Below are 22,127 nucleotides of genomic sequence, written 5' to 3' on the forward strand. Positions count from 1 at the left end.
CAAGCAAGGTTAATGTAAAGAAAGGTAATGTCGTGCCCGCAGGTAATCTCTAAAGGCGGTTTCCCGGCTGGTACTGCGGTGAAATCCTTCCCTTCGCAGCAGTGGTCTCCAGTCTAAACGCTGCAGACCGGTTTGTCTTTTTCAACAAATGATTGTTAAGCCCAACCAGCAGTTAATGTTTTCTAACCATACTATCTGAAGCTACCCTCTGAGTTACCATCCACCTTCCACTGCCTCCCAAGTGCTGGAATTAAAGGTGTGCCCCACCACAGCTGACTTAGACACAAATTTTATAGTTTTTATAGAACTCATCTTTAAGTTTCCTCATATAGCGAATCTACCAGTGGGGTTGAAGGTTTCCAGGACTACCCTCTGGTTTGGTGATTTGCTGGTTGATCCTTCAGTGTGTGGCATAGAGTTTAGTCAGGATTGTCATGCATGGCAGTGGAGAGGTACAGAGCAAACTCAGCAACAGGAAAAGCCAAAATCCTCAGCAGTAAGTTCTCATGTTAAAATGCCACCAAGAAACCTCATGGACTCAATGCATAGGGTTTTTACTGGGAGATGGTCATATCCTCTTCCTAGCACGTACCCAAATTCCAGACTCCTAGAAAGGAAGCACATGGTCCTGTCTCGTTAAGTTTTTTTTTTTTTTTTTTTTTTTTTTTTTTTTTTTTTTGGGTTTGGTTTGGTTTTTTGAGTCAAGGTTTCTCAACCTTGCTTTGGAACCTGTCCTGGAACTAGCTCTTTTGTAGTCCAGGCTGGTCTCGAACTCACACTGTAGATCAGGCTGGCCTCTTAATTTGCCTGTCTGCCTTCCAAGTGCTGGGATTAAAGCCATGCGCCACCACCACCCAGCTCTCACCGTTTTTTACATTCTTACCAAGAAATGTAAAAACCTTTCCCAGATCCAAGTATTAAAACATGAAGATTCTAGCAGTCTCAGTTTATACCTTGAGAAGATCTTACATTCAGTTAGCATTTAACTTTTTATGGTTTTGTTGTTGTTGTTGTTGTTGTTGTTTTGTCTTTGTTTTTCTAGACAAGGTTTCTCTATGTTAATAGCCCAGGCTGTCCTGGAACTCACACTGTAGATCAGGCTGGCCTCTTAATTTGCAGAGATCTGCCTCCCTCTGCTTCCCAGGAGCCGGGATTAAAGTCATGTGCCACCACTACCCAGATAGCTTTTTAAATTTTTTTAAATACAGAGGGGTATGGTGCTGTTATAATGTCTATATGATCATTTCCCAATTTATAAAATGGGTGTTACTGAAATAGGGAAGTTAAGTGATTTGCTCTGTGTGATATCCAGTAATAGGAGAGATCTGAGGTCCATGTTTGTTTTGTTTAATTTTATGTAGTTAATTGGTTTTTGATTCATGTGTTTATATCCTTAATTTCACATCTTCCTGCCACAGCTACATAGGAGAAATAATCCACCTACCTGGAGTTTTCCCAATCACATAGATTTTGAACATTGACCAGACAAGGCTTCTGAGACTTGCATATTGGCTATATTTCACTTCCATTGGTGATTTAAATTCTTTGACTCTCAGAAGGTTTTTCAGTCATTAAGAATGAATCTTTTGGGTGGTTGCGGCACATGCCTTTAATAGTAGCACTCAGGAGGCAGAGGCAGGTGGATCTCTGTGAGTTTGAGGTCGGCCTGGTCTACAGAGTGATTCCAGGGCACAACAGAGATACTCTGTCTCAAAAAAAAATCCAAATAAATAAATAAGAATTTTCATCTTCCTTTCTTCATCCAGGAAAATCAAATGTAATGGATGCACTTAGTTTTGTAATGGGAGAAAAAACAACTAATTTAAGAGTAAAAAATATTCAAGAACTTATTCATGGAGCACATATTGGAAAACCTGTTTCTTCTTCTGCAAGTGTCAAAATTATATACATAGAGGACAGTGGGGAAGAGAAAACATTCACAAGGATTATCCGAGGTAGTGTGTGTGTGTGTGTGTGTGTGTGTGTGTGTGTGTGTGTGTGAATTTTCGTTTAGAGTCAGATTGCTCTTTCTTTGAAGTGTGAGACTAATTAGTGGCATAGTGAGTAACAGACCCTTTTTCTTAGAAGCAAATAACAGAACCTGTTTTAGTTCCTATTAAGTCTCTTGTTTAAGCAGACTCACTTTTTCAGTACTCTTACTGTGAAGCAGCAGTTTTATACTTGAATATTTACTTAAGATGAAGGAGGGAGCCTGTCTCTAAGTAGAGACATTATTAAACTGCTTTCTTTGCTTCTTTCTGCTGTTTTCTTGTAAATATATTTTGGCTTATATATACATAAGAGCAACTTGAATAAAATGTTTAATATTATTTATTACTTATTTATTCATGAATTCCCCGTGTTACTATTATAGCTCATCTATAATTATATCATGCAAGAACATTATAAAGTCATAAAAAGTAGATATATATTTTATTATTTTTACTTGTTGCTGTTTTCTTTCTAGTTTACTAGAATAAATATTACATCTTCTCTCCCACCCTCCCTCACTTTCTGGACAGGGTCTTGATATGTAGTCCAACTGACCTTTATCTCATAATCCTTTTTAGGTTCTCAAGTGCAGATATCACACACATGTGCTACCATGTCTAACTTCACTACATTTCTAAAGTATGAAAACTGTAGTACTAACTTACATTACATATATTTATATATATAATTTAAATATTTCTGCATTTTACCACTTGGAGTAATCTTCGGTCAATTTTCTCGCTCCCTTTTGGACATTTATTGATTGTGATGAGCGCTCAATGTGCCGTTAACACAAGTGCAAGTGATCCTCCTAAAGGTGCTGGAATATGTCACAATACCTAACCTTTGGCTTTTTATTTGAAAATTCTCCATTTCAATAAAAATTTCTTTATTCACTGTATTCAAAGTTGAAATAACTTTTTCCACATGCAGAAACATCCCTTTGTTCCTTATAGATACTGTGAACTATGGCTGAGATTTTCTTTTGTACCGACCACCCAGTTTCAAATAAATATACAGAAACTTATTAATTACAGAATGCTTGATTGATAACTCAGGCTTATTTGTAACTATCTCTTACATTTAAATTAACCTATTTCTATTAATCTATGTATTTCCACATTGCCGTGGCTTTACTGGTCCTCTGGTATCTTGCTTCTTGGGTGGCTGGCTCAAGTCTCCCTCCAATCCACCCTTCTTTCTCTCTGTATCTCCGTTTGACTTTCCCACCTAACTTTATTCTGCCTGGCTATAGACCAACTCAGCTTTATTTTTAACCAGTGAGAGCGATACATATGCACAGAGTACAGAAGGATTTTCCCGCAGCAAGATGCCACTTTCTCACATGCTATTTATTTTATTTAAATATTTTGTTTTTATCTCTAAGATATGAACTCTTTGAGGTAGAACACTTTTTATCTGTTACTGCCATGAAATAATCTTAGCATATACTTATAATATTTGTTGAGTAATGAAAAGAGTTTATGTATAGGTGTATTAATTATATTATTGTAAAACTAGTTCAGTAAAAACGTTCTATAGTGGTTTATTTTGTTTATTTTAGGGGGATGCTCAGAATTTCATTTTGGGGATAAACCTGTGACTCGTTCTGCATATGTAGCACAGTTGGAAAAGATAGGCATAATAGTCAAAGCACAGAACTGTCTAGTTTTCCAGGTAAGTAGTTATACTCATTTGGTCTGTTTTTAAAACATGCTACCATATTTTACATGCTGTTATGCTTTACTGTTGTTAATAGGGAACTGTAGAGTCAATTTCTATGAAAAAACCCAAAGAGAGAACTCAGTTTTTTGAAGAAATCAGTACTTCAGGAGAGTTTATAGGAGAATATGAGGCAAAGAAAAAGATGTTACAAAAAGCTGAAGAAGATGCACAATTTCATTTTAATCGGAAAAAAAATGTAGCTGCAGAGAGGAAGCATGCAAAAATCGAGAAAGAAGAGGTAAGATGTTCTGAAGTAATATCTTACAATACAGTAATAAGTACATATTCAATAGAAAAATTCTGTTAAAATTATGTTATTATTCAGGCATGGTGGTGCACACCTTTAATCCCAGCACTCAGGAAGCAGAGGCAGACAGATCTCTTTAGTTTGACTCTAGCTTGGTCTACAGAACTAGTTCCATGACAGGGCTATACAGAGAAAGTTTGTCTCAAAAAAATCTAAAAACAAACAAACAGAAAGCCCAAATTATTGGCTGTGTTGTACTAAAAGATTCCATCAGTAATGTGAAACAAAACCTGGTGTTCAATAAAAATTTGAAAAGGTAAATAGTTTTCAACATTTATATTATATGTTTATGAGAACCATAGATCCATATGTGGTGGACAGAGGACACCTTGCAGGAGTCAGGGGTCCCTTTCACTATGTGGTTCCTGGGGATTGAATGCAAATAGCTAAGCTTGGCAGCAGTACGTTTAACCTGTTGTGCCATCTTGCTGCCCCAAGATAAATTTTTTCTGTATGCCATATAAGACAGTATAGCAGAAGTACTCAACACTTTTGTATCTTGATTCTTATACACTTGTAAAAGTTACTGAAGACCTGACCCCCCAAAGAATTTTTCATAACATTATATTGCCAATATTTGTATGTTTATGTTTCAATTTTATTACGTTTATGTGTATGAATGTTTTGTCTAAGTGTGTGTGTGTGTGTGTGTGTGTGTGTGTGTACGTGTGTACCATGTGACTGGTGCCTGTAGAGGCCAAAAGAAGATAACGGATTGGTGTAGGAGGCTTTTCTGTCTATGTGTTGCTTTCATTGGTTGAATAAAGAAACTGCCCTTGGCCTTTTGATAGTGCAGAATTTAGATAGGTAGAGTAGACCAAACTGAATGCTGGGAAGAAGGGCAGTGTGGCAGCAGCCATGGTTCTCCTGCCTAAGATGGACACTGATTAGACTCATGCTGGTAAGCCACAGTCAGGTGGCAATGCACAGATTAATGAAAATGGGTTCAATTAAGTTGTAAGAATTAGCCAATAAGAAGTTAAAGCTAATGGGCCAGGCGGTGTTTAAATGAATACAGTTTCTCTATAGTTATTTCGGGTATAAGCTAGCTGGGTGGCCAAGACCAAAAGCAGGCCCTCTCACACAACAATGGATCCTCTGGAACTGAAGTTGCAAACTCCCACCATGTGGGAGCTGAGAATCGAGCCCAGTCCTCTACGAGAGCAGTCAGTGTTCTTTTTTTTTTTTTTTTTAAATATTTTTATGGTTTATTTAACTTTATTTTATGTGCATTGGTGTGAAGGTGTCAGATCCCCTGCAACTGGATTTTCAGACAGTTGTGAGCTGCCATGTGGGTGCTGGGAATTGAACCCCGGTCCTCTGGAAGAGCAGTCAGTGCTCTTAACCACTGAGCCATCTCTCCAGCCCCGCAGTCAGTGTTCTTAACTGCTGAGCCATCTCTTCAACTCTGTTCTGTTTTAAATTAATACTAAATAATTTTTAATTGGTTAAGATAATTTCATGTTAGCATAGCTAATATATTAATGAAAAATAACTACATTTCCAAAACAAATTACAAGAACAACATTGTATGTTTTTATATTCTCTGATGTTCGGCTTAATAGAACATAGCTGTACTCTCACAAACATTTCTGATTTTTTTTTAACATGGGTAATGCATTGTAACTCAAGCTTTCCCCAAACCACTTCCTCATTAAGTACTTATTATTCAGAGTCCCATTTAAATTATCTCCTACTTCCTATCATATTACTAATTTAGTTTCTTTTGTAGCATAGTTCTGTATAAAATTGCCTTATTTTTGTTTGCGTTTTTAGCAGTCTCCCAGTCCTTTGCCTTCTATTAGAAAAACTGGAATATAAGCTTTATAAGAACAAAGATGATTTATCTCATTTTATTCTCAATCATATTCCCAACACATAAAGCAGGATCTGTCATGTAGCTCAGTAAATATTTGAGAAAATAAATGAAAGATGACTGTGTTCCTTATTGCTCAGTTTCTTCATATTGTAAATGTTTATATATATTCTGTATTTTGTTAGTGAAAAGGGATGGGCCTTAAGTCAGAACATAGTATTTAGAACATACTGAAACAGCTTTTAAAATAGCAGAGAGTAAAACATTTTCATAAAGACAATTAGAATAGTTCAAATTTATGATTATTTTTTACAACAGTTTTGGCAGGCATCTATTTACAAGTTACTAGTGAAATTTTGTTGACTAGGACCCCACTTCATGAGTTGGTGGCCCACTCCCTTATTTTCTTTATTGCTAGCACAAATGTTGAGAATTCTTCCTTTTCGTGTGTAATTAAGATTTAATATTCCTGTTAGTTTTATCAGTGTAAAAATTACTTCTTAGAGCAAGAATTTTTACTAAGAATCACTGTAAAGTGGCTGGGGACCTATTTATAGAACGTTCCTTTCATATTCGAATGAAGAAGATTCCAGCAGTGCTAAGGAACTTGTCAGACTTTCTGAGAACCCATGTTGACAGGTGGCACTTTACTGTCACAACCTGGTCACTGAGCGCATGAAAGCAGACTCACTTCTTGATTGCTGTTTTATTTTAGAAGTATATTAAGAAACCTTTCAATAATTCTCCCTTTGTCAGGAATAATCTCTCTTGGATAGATGTGGTGGTACACATTTGTATTTCCAGCACTTGGGAGATACATAGGAAAATCAGGAGTCCAGGGTTATCCTCAGCTGTATAGCAGGTCTAAGACTAGCTGGATTATATGAGACCTTGTCCCTCTCTCCAAGAAAATGAGACAGAGAGAACAGGGAAGAGATAATGCTTTTCTGTGACAAATTTCATTAGCAGTGATGTGATAATACACAATAGAAGTCATGAACAGACGCTTAAGTATATACCCTTTTACCTTCTCTTCTACTGTTTTATAGGCAGAACGTTACCAAAGTCTTCTTGAAGAATTGAAAATAAACAAGATACAACTGATGCTTTTCCAACTATATTACAACGAGGAAAAAATTAATGTTCTGAACACTGAATTAGAGCATATGGACAGGAATTTGAGTGTTGTAAAAGACACTCTTTCTCACCATGAAAACATAATTAAAGCTAAGAAAAAGGATCATGGCATGTTAAGTAGGCAACTACAGCAAACGGAAAAAGAACTGAAGTAAGTTTTAAAAATAGATATTAGCAGTTAGACTTTTTAAAAAGTTTCTATGACAGTTAATCTGCTTGTGCTCGTGTGCTTGTGCTTACTGCAGCATGCATGTGGAGGCCAGAGGACAACCTACAGAAGGCAGTTTTCTCCTTTTACCACGTGGGTTCTAGGAATTGAACTCAGGTTAATTTGTCAGCAAGTATCTTTACCCACTGAGTCATTTCTCTAGTCCAAAGGTTGAGTTTCATGTAAATTGAGAAAATATAATTGACACTTTAGAAGTTAATATGTTCAGGAGTCAGTACTGGGAACTGAACTTAGACGTTCACACTTGATAGGCAAGAAGTTTACCACTGAGCTGTATTCCCAGCCTACAGATGAACTTTTTTAAATTATTTATTTATTTATTTTGTTTTGTTTTGTTCTTTCTTGTTTTGAGACATAGTTTCACTGTGTAGCTAGCCCTGACTGCCCTCAAACTCACAGGGATCTGCCTGCCACTGATTCCTGAGTTCTGGGATAAAAAGTGTGTACTACCACCCCTAGTGGAAATTTACTTTATAAAATGTACATTTGAGGGCTGGAGAGATTATTCATTGTTTAACAGCACTGGATGCTCTTCCAGAGCTCCTAAGTTCAATTCCCAGCACCCACATAGCGGCTCACAACCATCTGCAATGATTTCTGGTACCCACTCTGGCCCCCAGGCATATATACAGACAGAATACTGTATGTAATAAATAAATCTTAAAAAATAAAATGTAAATTTTAGTTTGTAATGTCTCTGGATATACAGAAACATTAAAAATATGGTACCTTTCTCCCATATGTCCATGCTGTTTTTTCTGGCCCAGAATACCATGTATTACATTTAGTTATTTGTTCTTCGACTCCTTTGGGCTGTGACAATTTATCAACATGGTAGTTTTGAAGAAATATTATTGTAAGCTTTTTTTCTGAAGGTGAAGTAAAATGTCATTCAGCATATTCTAGGCATATCCTGTGCATAATATCAACATGATATCACTATTCGTGTTGACTCAGGTGACTAAGTTAAGATTGTGCTTGTCAGGTTTCTCTACAGTAAAGTTAATCCTCTGACACAGAGGTGAGATTTTCTCCATTTTGAGGCAAGGTCCATATGATATATTTGTTTTTCTGCACAGGAGGTTCATCTCAGTCATTTGTAAAGTTTTTGTTTGTTTGTTTTCCAAGACAGAGTTTCTCTGTGTAATCCTGGCTATCCTAGTGGTCATTAATACTGTTTCTAGACTCTCTCATCTGGCAGATTAGGAAGTATGGATGTATATACTAACTTGTATATACATATTTCTGTATAAGTACTGATCACTCACCAGCTGTATCACTGGAGCATCCAGATATACGCTTTTCTTTAAATAGTTCCTAGGTAGACGTTTGTATTCATATCAGCATAAGCAAGAATCATACTGATGTCTCCCAACTTTAATCTGTTACTCCGCAGGTTATGTTAGCCTTCTGTTTTTCTTCTTCTTCTTCTTCTTCTTCTTCTTCTTCTTCTTCTTCTTCTTCTTCTTCTTCTTCTTCTTCTTCCTCTTCCTCTTCCTCTTCCTCCTCCTCCTCCTCTTCCTCCTCCTCTTCCTCCTCCTCTTCCTCCTCTTCCTCCTCTTCCTCCTCCTCCTCCTCTTCCTCTTCCTCCTCCTTTCCCTCCCTTTCCCTCCCTTTCCCTCCTCCTCCTCCTCCTCCTCCTCCTCCTCNCTCCCCTCCCTTCCCCTCCTCCTCCTCCTCCTCCTCCTCCTCCTCCTCCTCCTCCTCCTTTCCCTCCCTTTCCCTCCCTCCCTCTCTCTGTCCTTCTGCTGCTTCAGTCCTCAGAGGCCAGTCTTCCCCCTCCCCTTCCCTCTTATATTCCCATTCACCTAATGAAATAGATGATTAGGAATGATCAGTGGGTCTCCAAAAAAGCATCCCAGTGGGAGCAAGAAGTATAAATAATGACATACAGTTCCCATGAATGAGGCAGAAAAGAACCAAGGATCTACAATTTCTAGTGTCCCAGGAATTCAGAGAGGATCAATTTCAAGACAGGTATAGGAAGTCCATTGGGTTGTCATGCAAAGGACAGATGCCAAGGACTCTGAGCCCAAGAGAGGACACAGTCACCTGGTACCAGGACTTTGAGAAAAGCCAGAAGACAAGGAGAAGGCTGTTCTTGAGAAAGGAAGCCTCACATCCAGGGGAATGGTCAGAGAAGGGTAGCCCTGCCAGAGACCCAATTGACAATATTGAATGGAAGGCAAAGCTGCCAGTGAAGGAGAAAGTAGATCTGTTAAAGGTGGAGCAGGTGGGTATGGTCCCAGCGTGAAGTGATTATCTTTCAGCGAACTCTGCCAAAAAAAAAAAAAAAAAAAAGAGGAACCACGCTCAAGAGACTAGATTAGTCCTCACTCAGGAAATAGCCAAAAGTGGGGAAGTGGGAGGGGCTCACCAATCTTGCCAGTTTTGGATGGAGGGACCCAGCTATCTGGAGAAGCAAAGCTGTGTTTCAGGATCCAGGCATGCCTCAAACTAACTGCCGGCAGGAGGAAGCGCCAGAAGAGCCTTCCCTCTCAGGAAAACAAGGTAGTAATTTAGAAAAAGCAATGCACTAGAGAATGATACCATGAGACAGAGTTTGCATGGAGGGGCTTTTATTAAGGGAAAGAGAATATAAAAGGAAGGGAGGGGAGAGGGGGAGATGTCTCTGGAGACAGGAGCAGCAGGAGAGGAGAGAGAGATGGGAGGTGGGTGAGGGCCATTTTAAAAGGGAACATAGTGAATGTGCTACAGCTTGGTGGCTACAGCCGTCTCTGCAAGTTAATTTTTAGAATTTATTTTTGAATGATATTTATCGAAATTTCTTTTAGCCAGGTTTGGTGCCTCATGCCTTTGTTCCTAGTACATGGGAGACAGGAATATCTTTTCATTCAAAGCCAGCTTTATATACATAGCTAGTTCCAGTTCAATCAGGGCTCCATTTTGAGCCCTGTCTCCAAAACTAAAAATGTAAATAAATAATAGATTAATTACATTCTTTATATGCTAAAACAAATTCATAAGACTGGCTTATTCCTTTTTAGATCTCTTGAAGCAATTTTAAACCAGAAGAGGCCTCAGTATATTAAAGCTAAAGAAAATACTTCTCACCATCTCAAGAAATTGGACTTATCTAAGAAATTGATAACAGACAATGAAAAACAATGTTCTAAGCAGGAAGATGACATTCAAACCTTAGAGGCAGAACTGGTTGATTTAGATAGAGCATGGAGAAGTTTTGAAAAGCAATTGGAAGAAAAAGTCTTACATAAAGGACGAGACGTTGAATTGGAAAATACTCAGGTGAAAAAAATGAAAATATTAGAAACATTTTTCTATTTCAGTTTCTTTTTAATTAAAAAAATCTAAAGGATAACATCTCTGATAATTTGTCATTATACCTATACCTGGAATGTAAATTATAGGAATTTTTAATTTTCTTTAATCTGTTTACAGAATCTAAATTTAATCTTGAAACTAAGATATTTTTCCTTCATATAGTTAGATGGTGTTATAATATTTATGAGTTAATTAAAGCCCAGTATTACCTGGAATTATACTGTAATAAAAGTTAAGTAATTGTTACTAACTTAAAGACAAAACAATTCTGTTGGGTATTAAATGAGCTTAAAGATCATATATATGTAGCTTTGAAGAGTCTTAATTGACAGAGGAAATTACTTAAGATGATTTTTACTACTCAGTTATGAGTTAATAGTCAATGTAAGACAGTATACAGAATTAAAATTATTAATCAGTAAAACATAACTAAAAAACTCAGTTTTCAAGCATCCTTTCAATTAAAGTATCATTATTCATTTCTTTCATTGAGTTAAACTAGCCTTGTGTCACAACATACATACACCAAAGTAATTGTGATTAAGAAGACAGAAGAAAGTACCATTTTCTTCAGATTGCCTTTTTTCAGGATTTTCTGTCAGAGAACTTAATTATAGAGTTTATCTTCATTACTTTGTTGTTCTATCTAAAGAGTTTTTAATAAGGAGACTGTCATATTAAGTTCACATATTTTACCTGGAGAAGATGTCTAATTATGATCTAATTTGTATAAAGATTTTAATGAGAACAGGATGTTGTACAGATAATTTCATTAGATGAGTAATGTGTCAATGCTGTTTATGTAGCTGGATCGTTACAAAGAGCTTAAGGAGCAAGTAAGACGGAAGGTAGCTATAATGACACAACAACTGGAAAAACTGCAGTGGGAACAGAAGGCAGAAAAGGAAAGACTGGCATTTGAAAAGAGGAGGCATGGAGACACTCAGGTACCATAGATTATATGGTCATAATTTAGAATTATTTGCAGTAAGATGTTACTCCCCTTTATATTACTTTCTTAATATATAAATAGATTTATATCAAATTTTAGAAATTCTGAGGGGCTAGGAGCATATAGATTAGTGATAGAATACTGATGTCCTGGGTTTGATTTCCCTAGCACAGCAAAAATAATTAGTACACTTTTATAGTTAGAGTAGGCAGTCAGTGCCTTGTTTGTTTGTTCAGGGAGTGTCTTCTGTGCATCTATATTGTAATGAACATGGTCTGAGCATGCACTTCAGTTCAGTAGAGCAAGGAGGAGGATGGGGGAAGTAAATCTCATAAATAACTGCAAGGTCATTGAGGATGTTAGATACATTCAGCTCTCTGTATCTGTGGGTCCTGAAGCCATGGAGTCAACTGAGGACCAACAGTAGGGTAAAAATATGTTTACTGAACATTTTAATGTACTTTTTGTCATTCCCTAAGCAATACAATATAACATCTATTTATATAGCATTTACACTGTACCAGGTATTCTAAGTCTTCCAGAGAGTATTTAAAGTATTCCGGAAAAGATATGTGTTGATTGTATATAAATAATCTGTCATTTTATGTAAGAATGCGAGAATATGCAAATTAGGCTAACAATCATGGGTTCTGGAATCATTCCCCCACATATCTGAGGAATGATTGTAGACCAGGCAGAAGGAGCTAGTCTATGTTGGGAATAGCAACTGGTTTTTTTATTTGTTTGCTTTGTTTTGGGTTTTGTTTTGTTTTTTTGAGACAGGGTTTCTCTGTGTAGCTTTGGATCCTATCCTGGAACTTGCTCTGTAGACCAGACTGTCCTCAAACTCACAGAGATCCTCCTACCTCTGCCTCCCAAGTGCTGGGATTAAAGGTGTGTGCCACCAGTGCCCAGCTGGGAACAACTGTTAAGATGGTGTTATTTTCTTCAAGTAAGGTAGACTTACTTGGCTTTCAGCCCATCTTGCTTGTTACTTACTGTGTATAATCTCAGTAATAACTAAATTATTTAGATTTCTCTGGGCCTTATATTTTGCATTTGTACAGTGAGGGTAGATATGTCACACTCAAGGACAAACTCAGTAGCCACTTCCTCTTAATGTTTCATAACTCTTTTTCTAAAGACTAGGGGTTGGGTATAAAACTACTGTTACTGCACATTGAGCAAAGATGGTTCCTTATGCATTATGAAGGTTCTCTACCACCCTGATATTTGTGTATGTAGCATGCTAAGTGCTGCTGTAAGCTTAACTTGTTATTGTTTCTAAGTTACAGTTTTTCTTTTACCTGTATCCACTTACTTGGTGATCTGTAGTTATACATATTTAAATACTGCACTAAAAATTTGAACGTCTATCTCTCAGATCTTCAAAACTCCGATCATGTATCTCTCCAAATGCTACTTTGGGTTCTCCTTTTGGGTGTTGAGCAAATATATCAAAGTTGGACCCCAAACTGAACTTGAATCTTTTAACAAAATTTACTCCACAGTCTTTCCCCTCTCCGATTATGACATTTTAATTTTACTAGTTACTTAGGTCAAAAATATGGAGCCAAGCCGGGCGGTGGTGGCACACACCTTTAATCCCAGCACTCGGGAGGCAGAGGCAGGCGGATCTCTGTTCCTGGCCATCCTGGTCTACAAGAGCTAGTTCCAGGACAGGAACCAAAAGCTACAGAGAAACCCTGTCTCGAAAAATCAAAAAAAAAAAAAAAATATGGAGCCAGCCTTTGACTTTCTTTTAGGAAACTTTTGACTTTACCTTGAAAATATAACAAGAATCCAATTGTATTTCCATTTCTACTGTTATCACTATCACTGTATTGTTGGTTTGAATCAGTTTAGTAGCCTACCAGCTTTCTTTACTACCACCCTCCCTTTTTTTTTAACTACCACTCTTGATCCTGCACAGTAGTCTCAGCAGAGCACCCATGTTTTAAGTTAAATCTGAAGTTGGCTCTTTAAGTTCACCAGAGGCTCCCTAGTTACACATAAAAGTTTAAGTCAAAATCTATAAGTGACCTCATGGACTTACCTGATTTGTTGTTTGTAGTGGCGTAAATGAAGGCAGACAGAAATTATAACAATATATTCAGCTTTAATTGGTAAAAGACTTACAGAACCCATGGTTCCAGCGGAGAACAGGAAAGGAAGGGGCGGGGGAGAGCACACCAGCAATATTTATTAGTAAAAAATATCCTCAGGCGACCCCGCCCTACAAGCAAGGTGATTGGCTGGGGCTACCCCTACAGTTGTTCAGTTATTCTCTCCTGGAAGCATGTCTCTTATGAGAGTTTGCATCCACAAAAACAGTCAATGCTCTTAATCACTGAGCCATTCCTCTGGCCCTGAATGGATTTTTTTCCCTTTTGAGTCAGCCCTGACTGGCCTGGAGATTACCATGTTGATCAAGCTGGCTTTGAACTCGCAGAGGTTTGCCTTCCTCAGCCCCATGGGTACTGGGATTAAAAGTGTGTACCACCATAGTTAGCTCTGAATGAAATTATTAAGTGAAATAGTAGAATTTCTATGGTAGGCTTCTTAATTTTGGCATGTACGTTGCATTAGAAAAAAACTGTCTTGCATGTATTTATTTATTTTTTGAGTGGGGAAGACGTATGAACTTGCATGTGAGTATATGTGCCTGTTTGTATTGGTACAGAGCCCAGAAGAATACAGCATGTACTTTGCTCTATCATTGTCCTAACTTAATTTCCTTTAGACTAGTTTTTTTACGCTGAACCTGAAGCTACACTAACAACCAGCAAGCCCTAGCAATTGTCCTGTCTCTGTCCCAATAGCACTGGGGTTACAAGGGTGTACAGCCACTCCTGACTTTATGTGGCTACTGGGGATTTGAACTCAGGTTCTTATATTTGTGTAGCCATCTGAGTCATCTCCTCAACCTATCTTGCATATTTTTATAACTCTGGTACCTAACACAATAGATGTTTGCTTCATGGATTATCATTGATTATATGGAAGAAAGGTTAAAGTTTAAAAATCTGGTAGAGACTATTGTCCTCATCCTCCAGTTTCCCTTTCCATGGTTCCAGGTATCCCTGGCTAACTGAATAGGAAGTTCAAAAATAAATAATTTATAAATGAACTTAATTGTATTGTTCTGTTTTATTATTAGTTTTATTATTGTAAAAGTCACTAGTACATGGTATGCTTCGGATTCAGTGCTGCATGTGGTTTCAGGCATCTTAGACCTTGCTTTTTCTCAGGTGATTATGCTCTGCATAGTTTGAATTTAATAGCAGAGTACAAATAGAGCAAAGGTTACACGAAGTCCTCCCCTTGTGCCTGTTAGATCCTTGCATCATAGTGATACTTAAGTACTCATTGTAATTACTTTTTTCCTGAGGACACACACTCTATCCCACTCATTATTATATTTCTAGTTCCTACTGCGTGTAGCCAGTGAATAAATACTTACTGAATGAATTAGTTTGACAGACAGATAAGAACTGTACAGGCACTTGAAAATAATGATTTTGAGCTAAAGAAATGGTTTAGTGGTTAGGAGAACTTGGCATTTCAGGATTTAGTTTCCAGCACTTAACATGGTGGCTAACAATAACCCATAACTCCAGTTCCAGAGTAATCTGATACCCTCTTCTGTGGGTACCAGGCATGAATGTGCTGTACTAACACACATAACACAAATCAAAAGAAATTTTTAAAAACTAATATGCTTGAAGTTTGAATTTTTGAATAAAATCACTGGAGACTAAATATTAAGTCTGTAATCCCAAGATCTGTGAGATGCAAAAGCCCTATATAAGATAGCTTTTTTTAAATTAAATTTTTCTTTTATATTTTCTCTTAAATTTTATTACATATATTTATATATTTGTGTGTGTATGTAAATGCCCAAGCACATTGTGATGCACATATAGAAGTCAAGACAACTTGAGAGAGTTGGCATTTTCCTTCTCTTATGTCCTAATGATTGAACTCAGTTCATTACCTGCTAAGCCATCACACAAGCCCTAAGTATTTTCATATACTTATATTTCATATATACTCATATACTTTGATAAATTTCAAGCTTTTAACTACTTACAACATAACAAATTCTAGATGTGTCATTTTATTGGCTTGGAATGTTGGAATTGATTTTAGTTTTATTTCCTATGATAGGGAAATCTAAAACAAATAAAAGAGCAAATAGAAGAGCATAAAAAACGAATAGAGAAATTGGAGGAATATACGAAGACATGCATGTAAGTAGAAAAACAATCTTTACAGGACATTTTTATCTAAATGATCCAGTGTATTCTTTAAATAGTGAATGAATGTTACTATTGTGTAACACTCACTACAACAACAGAGATAGTCTCACTGCAGTGTCTTTCATTTCTTTATAAATTGCTAAAAAAAATTATACTTACCATGTAATAAATATATTTAAAAATTGAGAATAAAAATGAGTAAAGTGTTTAAATTTGAAAATATAAATATATAACAATAACAATTCTTAATTATTTTGATATTGAAATTTTATGAATAAATAATGAATTGTGGTGACTGGAGTGGTGGCTCAGTGACTAAGAACACCGGCTGCTCTTCTAGAGGACCCAGTACCCACCTGGCAGTTGGGCTCACAACCATCTGTAGTAACAGATCCAGACAGGATCTTATGCCCTCTTCTGGTTTCCATGGGCACTATATAAATATTCACAGACATATGTACAGGATAACACTCATAAAGTAAAAATAAATTTTAAAATGTTTAAAAATAATGAATTGTATCAGGAAAGCTAATATATAGTATTTAATCTATCACTAAGGAATTTTAGTTGATTTTGATTGATATTAAGTATGTGATGATTGTTTGGTTTATATTGGTCTATACTTACTTTTTTTTAAAAAATCTATTTATTATATATACAGTATTCTTGGTATTCTGTCTGCATGTATGCCTGTAGACCAGAAGAGGGCACCAGATCTCATTACAGATGGTTGTGAGCCACCAAGTTGCTGGGAACTGAATTCAAGACCTTTGGAAGGGCAAGCAGTGCTCTTAACCACTGAGCTATCTCTCCAGCCCCATACTTACTCTATAGTAAGTATGTATTTTCAGATAAACAAAGAATAATCAAAAGCTCCTTTGCCTGTTTAGTTTTGGGTGTTTTTGGTGTTTATTTTTTAATTAATAAAGCACTGCTCCATTCTTGTACAGTGTCAGACAAGACGTGTTTTACCCTTTTACTTCTCACATTTTTGGTTGTTGTTACTGTTACAGGGATTGCTTAAAAGACAAAAAACAGCAAGAAGAAGCCCTGATAAAAGAAATTGAGAATACAAAATCAAGAATGTCTGAAGTTAATGATGAACTGGGTCTTATTACAAATGAATTACAGAATGCTGGAATTGATAACCATGAAGGAAAACGTCAGCGGAAGAGAGCTGAAGTTCTGGAAAGTCTTAAAAGACTTTACCCAGATTCCGTGGTAATTAGAATGAATAGTTCATTTTAAATGCTATGCTTTCTCATTTCTGAAAATAGTCCTCTTACTTGGGGATTGAAATTATAACCATTGTAAAGAAGCAGAAATATTTTTAAAAATGTGTTCTATATTTGACAATTTTATATTTAAAATATAGTAAATAGAGAAAGAAGTAATTTCAAATTGTGTTTGTAAGTTAACTATTGAAAGAAACATTTACATGAACACATTACCTAGCCAGTATACATTATGACCAATATCCCCAGACATGGTATGAAGTAGTCTTGGTCCTCCTAGCAAGAAACCTCAACACTAAAGTTCTTCATGATTTTTGGCAAGCATCCTTGCCATATTTTCATTTCTGACTGTATCCAGTAGTACTTACTTATTTTCTTTGGCCAAAAATACAATGATAACCTCTGTCACATGGGGTGTTAGCCTCGCAACATTGTTTTCTTTTATATCAGGGGCCTCACTTATGTCTCGGTGTGTCCTCTGATTTCCTTATCATCTGTTTTTTAGTATTTGACAATCATTGCTCTGTTTCAAAATGCTTGCCGTTGGCCTTCATGGTATTACATTTTCATGGCTACCTGATTCATCTCCCATCTCCTTCAAATTGTCTTTCTTAAACATCTTTTTTCTTCAGGGAACTCTGTGTGTGTGTGTGTGTGTGTGTGTGTGTGTGTGTGTGTGTTGTGTGTGTGTGTGTTGTGTGTGTGTGTGTGAGAGGGAACTCTGTGTGTGTGTGTGTGTGTGTGTGTGTGTGTGTGTGTGTGTGTGTATCTGTCTGTCTATCTGTCAGTCTGTCGGTCTGTATTTTGCTGGGGACTAAACCTAAGGCCCCTTGAATGTTAGGCAAGCATTCTACTAACTAAGATATGTATCCCCAAGTCTTTTATATTATGCTCAATCTTTACTTTGAATCATGGATAATAGAATAGGACTGGGTTGCAAAATCTTGTTTATTCAATGCATAGCAAAATGAAACAACCCTATTTTTAAAACAATCCACTGGTACAGCAATCATATCTAATGGCAGAATGATATGGGATTCCCCTCTGTATGCTATGAATATGTTTAATTACCATTGGTTAATAAAGAAGCTACTTTGGCCTGTGGCAGGGCAGAATAGAGTCGGGCAGAAAAACTAAACTAAACTCAGGGAGAAAGAAGGCAGAATCAGAGACATACCATGTAGTTGCTGAAGAAGAAAGATGCCAGAACCTTATCAGTAGTACACAGTCTCTTGGTGATACATCAATTAGTATAAATGGGTTAATTTAAGATGTAAGAGTTAGCCAACATCTTTAGCCATCAGAGAAACGTAAATAAAAACAGCACTAAGATTCCATCTTACTGTAAGAATGGCCAAGATAGGCAATCTTACCAAAAGCAATCTACAGATTCAACACAATGCCCATCAAAATCCCAGCAAAATTCTTCACAGACCTCAAAAGAACGGTACTCAACTTCATATGGAAAAGCAAAAAACCCAGGATAGCCAAAACAGTCCTGTACAATAAAAGAACTTCTTGAGGCATCACNCAGGATAGTCAAAACAATCCTGTACAATAAAAGAACTTCTGGAGGTGTCACAATCCCTGACTTCAAACTCTACTACAGAGCTAAAGTACTGAAAACAGCCTGGCATAAGAACAGACAGGAGGACCAATGGAACCAAATAGAAGACCCGGATATCAATCCACACACCTTCGAACACCTGATCTTTGATAAAGAAGCAAAAAATATTTAATGAAAAAAAGAAAGCATATTTAACAAGTGGTGCTGGCATAACTGGATCTCAACATGTAGAAGAATGAAAATAGATCCATATCTATCACCATGCACAAAAGTCAAGTCCAAATGGATCAAAGACCTCAACATAAATCCAGCCGCACTGAACCTTATAGAAGAGAAAGTGGGAATGCATTGGCACAGGGAACCACTTCCTAAATAGAGCCCCAGCAGCACAGACACTGAGAGAAACAATTAATAAATGGGACCTCCTGAAACTGAAAGCTTCTGTAAAGCAAAGGACACAGTCAACAAGACAAAACGACAGCCTACAGAATGGGAAAAGATCTTTATTAACCCCACATCAGACAGAGGTTTGATCTCCAGAATATACAAAGAACTCAAGAAATTGGACACCAAAAGTTCACATAATCGAATAAAAAAAAAAAAGGAGTACAGACCTAAACAGAGAACTCTCAACAGAGGAATCTAAAATGGCTGAAAGACACTTGAGGAAATGTTCAACATCCTTAGTCATCAGAGAAATGCAAATCAAAACAACTCTGAGATTCCATCTTACAACTGTAAGAATGGCCAAGATCAAAAACACCGATGACAACTTATGCTGGAGAGGTTGTGGGGAAAAGGGAACACTTCTGCATTGCTACAACCCCTTTGGATGTCAGTGTGGCGATTTCTCAGAAAATTAGGAAACAATCTTCCTCAAGACCCAATAATAACCACGTTTGGGTATATATCCAAAGGATGCTCAATTGTGCCACAAGGACATGTGCTCAACTATGTTCATAGCAGCTTTGCTTGTCATAGCCAGAATCCGGAAACAACCTAAATGCCCCTCAACCAAAGAATGGATAAGGAAAATGTGGTACATTTACACAATGGAGTACTACTACACAGCAGGAAAAAAATGACATCTTGAATTTTGCAGGAAAATGGATGGAGCTAGAAAACATTATTTTGAGTGAGTTAACCCAGACACAGAAAGACAATATCACGTGCTCACTCATAAGTGGTTTTTAAACATAGAGCAAATAAAGCCAGCCTACAAACTACAATCCCAGAGAACGTAGACAACAGTTAGGACACTAAGAGAGATTTCCATAGATCTAATCTACGTGGGAAGTAGAAAGTAGAGAAAGACAAGATCTCCTGAGTAAATCGGGAGCATGGGGACTTTGTGGGAGGGTTGAAGGGGGGAGAGGCAGGGAGGAGAGCAGAGAAAATGTAGAGCTCAATAAAAATCAAAAAATAAGAAAAACGTAAATATTTCATTCGTTGATGTAGTTTATCAAAAAAATGACCAAGATAAAAAACACTGATGACAACTTATGCTGGAGAGGATGTGGGGTAAAGGGAACACTCCTGCATTGCTGGTGGGAGTGCAAACTGGTACAGCCCTTTGGATATCAGTATGGCAATTTCTCAGAAACCTTCGTCAAGACCCAGCAATACCACTTTTGGGTGTATATATACCCAAAGGATGCTCAATTGTACCACAAGGACATGTGTCCAGCTATGTTCATAGCAGCATTGTTTGTCATAGCCAGAACCTGAAAATACCGAAAAACCCCTCGGCCAAAGAATGGGTAAGGAAAATGTGGTACATTTATATAGTGAAGTACTACACAGCAGAAAAAATATCTTGAAATTTGCAGTCAAATGGATGGATCTGGAAAACATCATATTGAGTGAGGTAACCCAGACCCAGAAAGACAAATATCATATGTAGTCCCTCATAAGTGACTTTTAGGCATAAAGAAAACCAGCCTACAGTTCACAATCCCAGAGAACCTAGACAACAATGAGGACCCTACGAAAGAGACATACATGGTTCCAATCTTACATGAGAACTAGAAAAGACGAGCTGTCTGAGTAAATTGGGAGCATGGGGACCATGGGAGAGGGTTCAATGGGAGGAGCAAGGAAGAGGTAGCAGAGAAAAATGTATAGCTCAATAAAATCAGTAAAAAGAAATAGAGTAATAAAAACATAAGCTACATAAAGATGGAAAATACACAGAAAAAAAAAGATGTAAGAAATATGCCTGAGCCATCGGCCAAACAGTGTTGTAATTAATATAGTTTTTGTGTTACTGTTTGGGTCTGGGTGGCCAGGAAGTGAATGTGCATTTGCCACTTACAGCAGAAAATGGCTGTAGTACAGATTTCTTTTTCCTACCTATTTATTTATTTTGCTTTTTCGAGATAAGGTTTCTCTGTAGCTTTGAAGCCTGTCTGGGAAATCACTCTGTAGACCAGACTGGACTTGAACTCACAGAGATCCACTTGCCTCTGCTTCCTGAGTGTTAGGATTAAAAAGGTATACCATGACTGCCTGGCCAGATTTCTTTTTAAAAGAAGGAGAAAGGACTGGAGAAATGGCTCAGCAGTTTAAATATAGAATTACTTGTTCCAAACTCTGTAGAAGCCAAACTGGTTAATTGACTAAATTCTGAAAATTCTAACGTAGTATGTCTTAATTTGGGAAGAAGCACAACATATATATGTGTTTTCTTTCCCACGTGGAGGGAATTAATTTTAAAAGCTAGAAAATCAGGGGGCAACTTCAAATGTTCTCTCAAGGGGTTCCTCCAGGATTTTACATTATGTTAAGAAGCCATTTTTAATCCCTCCCACTAAATAAAATGTGTTTTCCAAACAGGATAGAATTGCCTTGTAACAATATGCTAGTTAAAAACTCCAGAGAGAGCATGAGATATTCAAATAGCATACTTTTACAAAACACTGGCTGAGTCCCCACCTATATGTACTGTCCTCCTAGGAGAGTTAGTAGAGCAGGAATATGGATTCATTCAGTCACTTACTGTTCAAAGAAGTCAGTTGGTTCATAATGTAGAAAAACAGTCAAGAGGTTGTCCATTAGAGAAAGCAAACACCTGTTCACATTAAAAGTACTTAAGCATTCAGTTTAATTTTGAATATGGCTATTAAATTAGACATATAAATTGTATACAGTTATTTATACTGCTTTGTTACATTAGAAAACAATTATATGTTTTTCATTAATGTATTTGTTTTCTTCTCCTGTTTTGAAACTTACTAAGTTTGGAAGACTGCTTGATCTGTGTCATCCTATTCATAAGAAATACCAACTCGCTGTGACTAAGCTTTTTGGCCGGTACATGGTTGCCATTGTTGTAGCCTCAGAAAAGGTAGCAAAAGATTGTATTCAAGTCCTGAAGGAGAAAAGAGCTGAACCTGAGACATTCCTTGCTCTAGATTACCTTGATGTAAGAAATTTCAATGTTTGGTATTTACTAGTTACCAAATTTAGTAAGCTTTATTTTAATATGTCTTTAATTTAGTGACTTTGTGTTACTTAAAGTCACGCTCACCTTTTGTGCTTTGCTTCCATAGTTTTGCTTATGCATATGCCCATGATAAAGTTTTACTCTTAATTCATTTGCC

General features: G+C 36.9%; 1 protein-coding gene across 1 annotated transcript in view; it reads left to right on the forward strand.

Annotated features, from left to right (window-relative positions):
• Nucleotides 1–1,780: 1,780 nt before the first annotated feature.
• Nucleotides 1,781–22,127, forward strand: part of Smc1b (structural maintenance of chromosomes 1B) — a 74,250-nt gene continuing 53,903 nt past the window's right edge. The window contains exons 1-9 of the mRNA XM_050127785.1: nt 1,781–1,955; nt 3,557–3,669; nt 3,752–3,955; nt 6,890–7,128; nt 10,215–10,473; nt 11,316–11,456; nt 15,632–15,714; nt 16,737–16,944; nt 21,764–21,949. Coding sequence (XP_049983742.1) covers nt 1,781–1,955; nt 3,557–3,669; nt 3,752–3,955; nt 6,890–7,128; nt 10,215–10,473; nt 11,316–11,456; nt 15,632–15,714; nt 16,737–16,944; nt 21,764–21,949 — 1,608 coding nt within the window. The remainder of the gene's footprint in view (nt 1,956–3,556; nt 3,670–3,751; nt 3,956–6,889; nt 7,129–10,214; nt 10,474–11,315; nt 11,457–15,631; nt 15,715–16,736; nt 16,945–21,763; nt 21,950–22,127) is intronic.

This window comes from Alexandromys fortis, unplaced genomic scaffold (genome assembly GCF_014885135.2).
Source record: "Alexandromys fortis isolate MF-2015 unplaced genomic scaffold, M_Fortis_MF-2015_v1.1 scaffold_28, whole genome shotgun sequence".
NCBI lineage: Eukaryota > Metazoa > Chordata > Mammalia > Rodentia > Cricetidae > Alexandromys > Alexandromys fortis.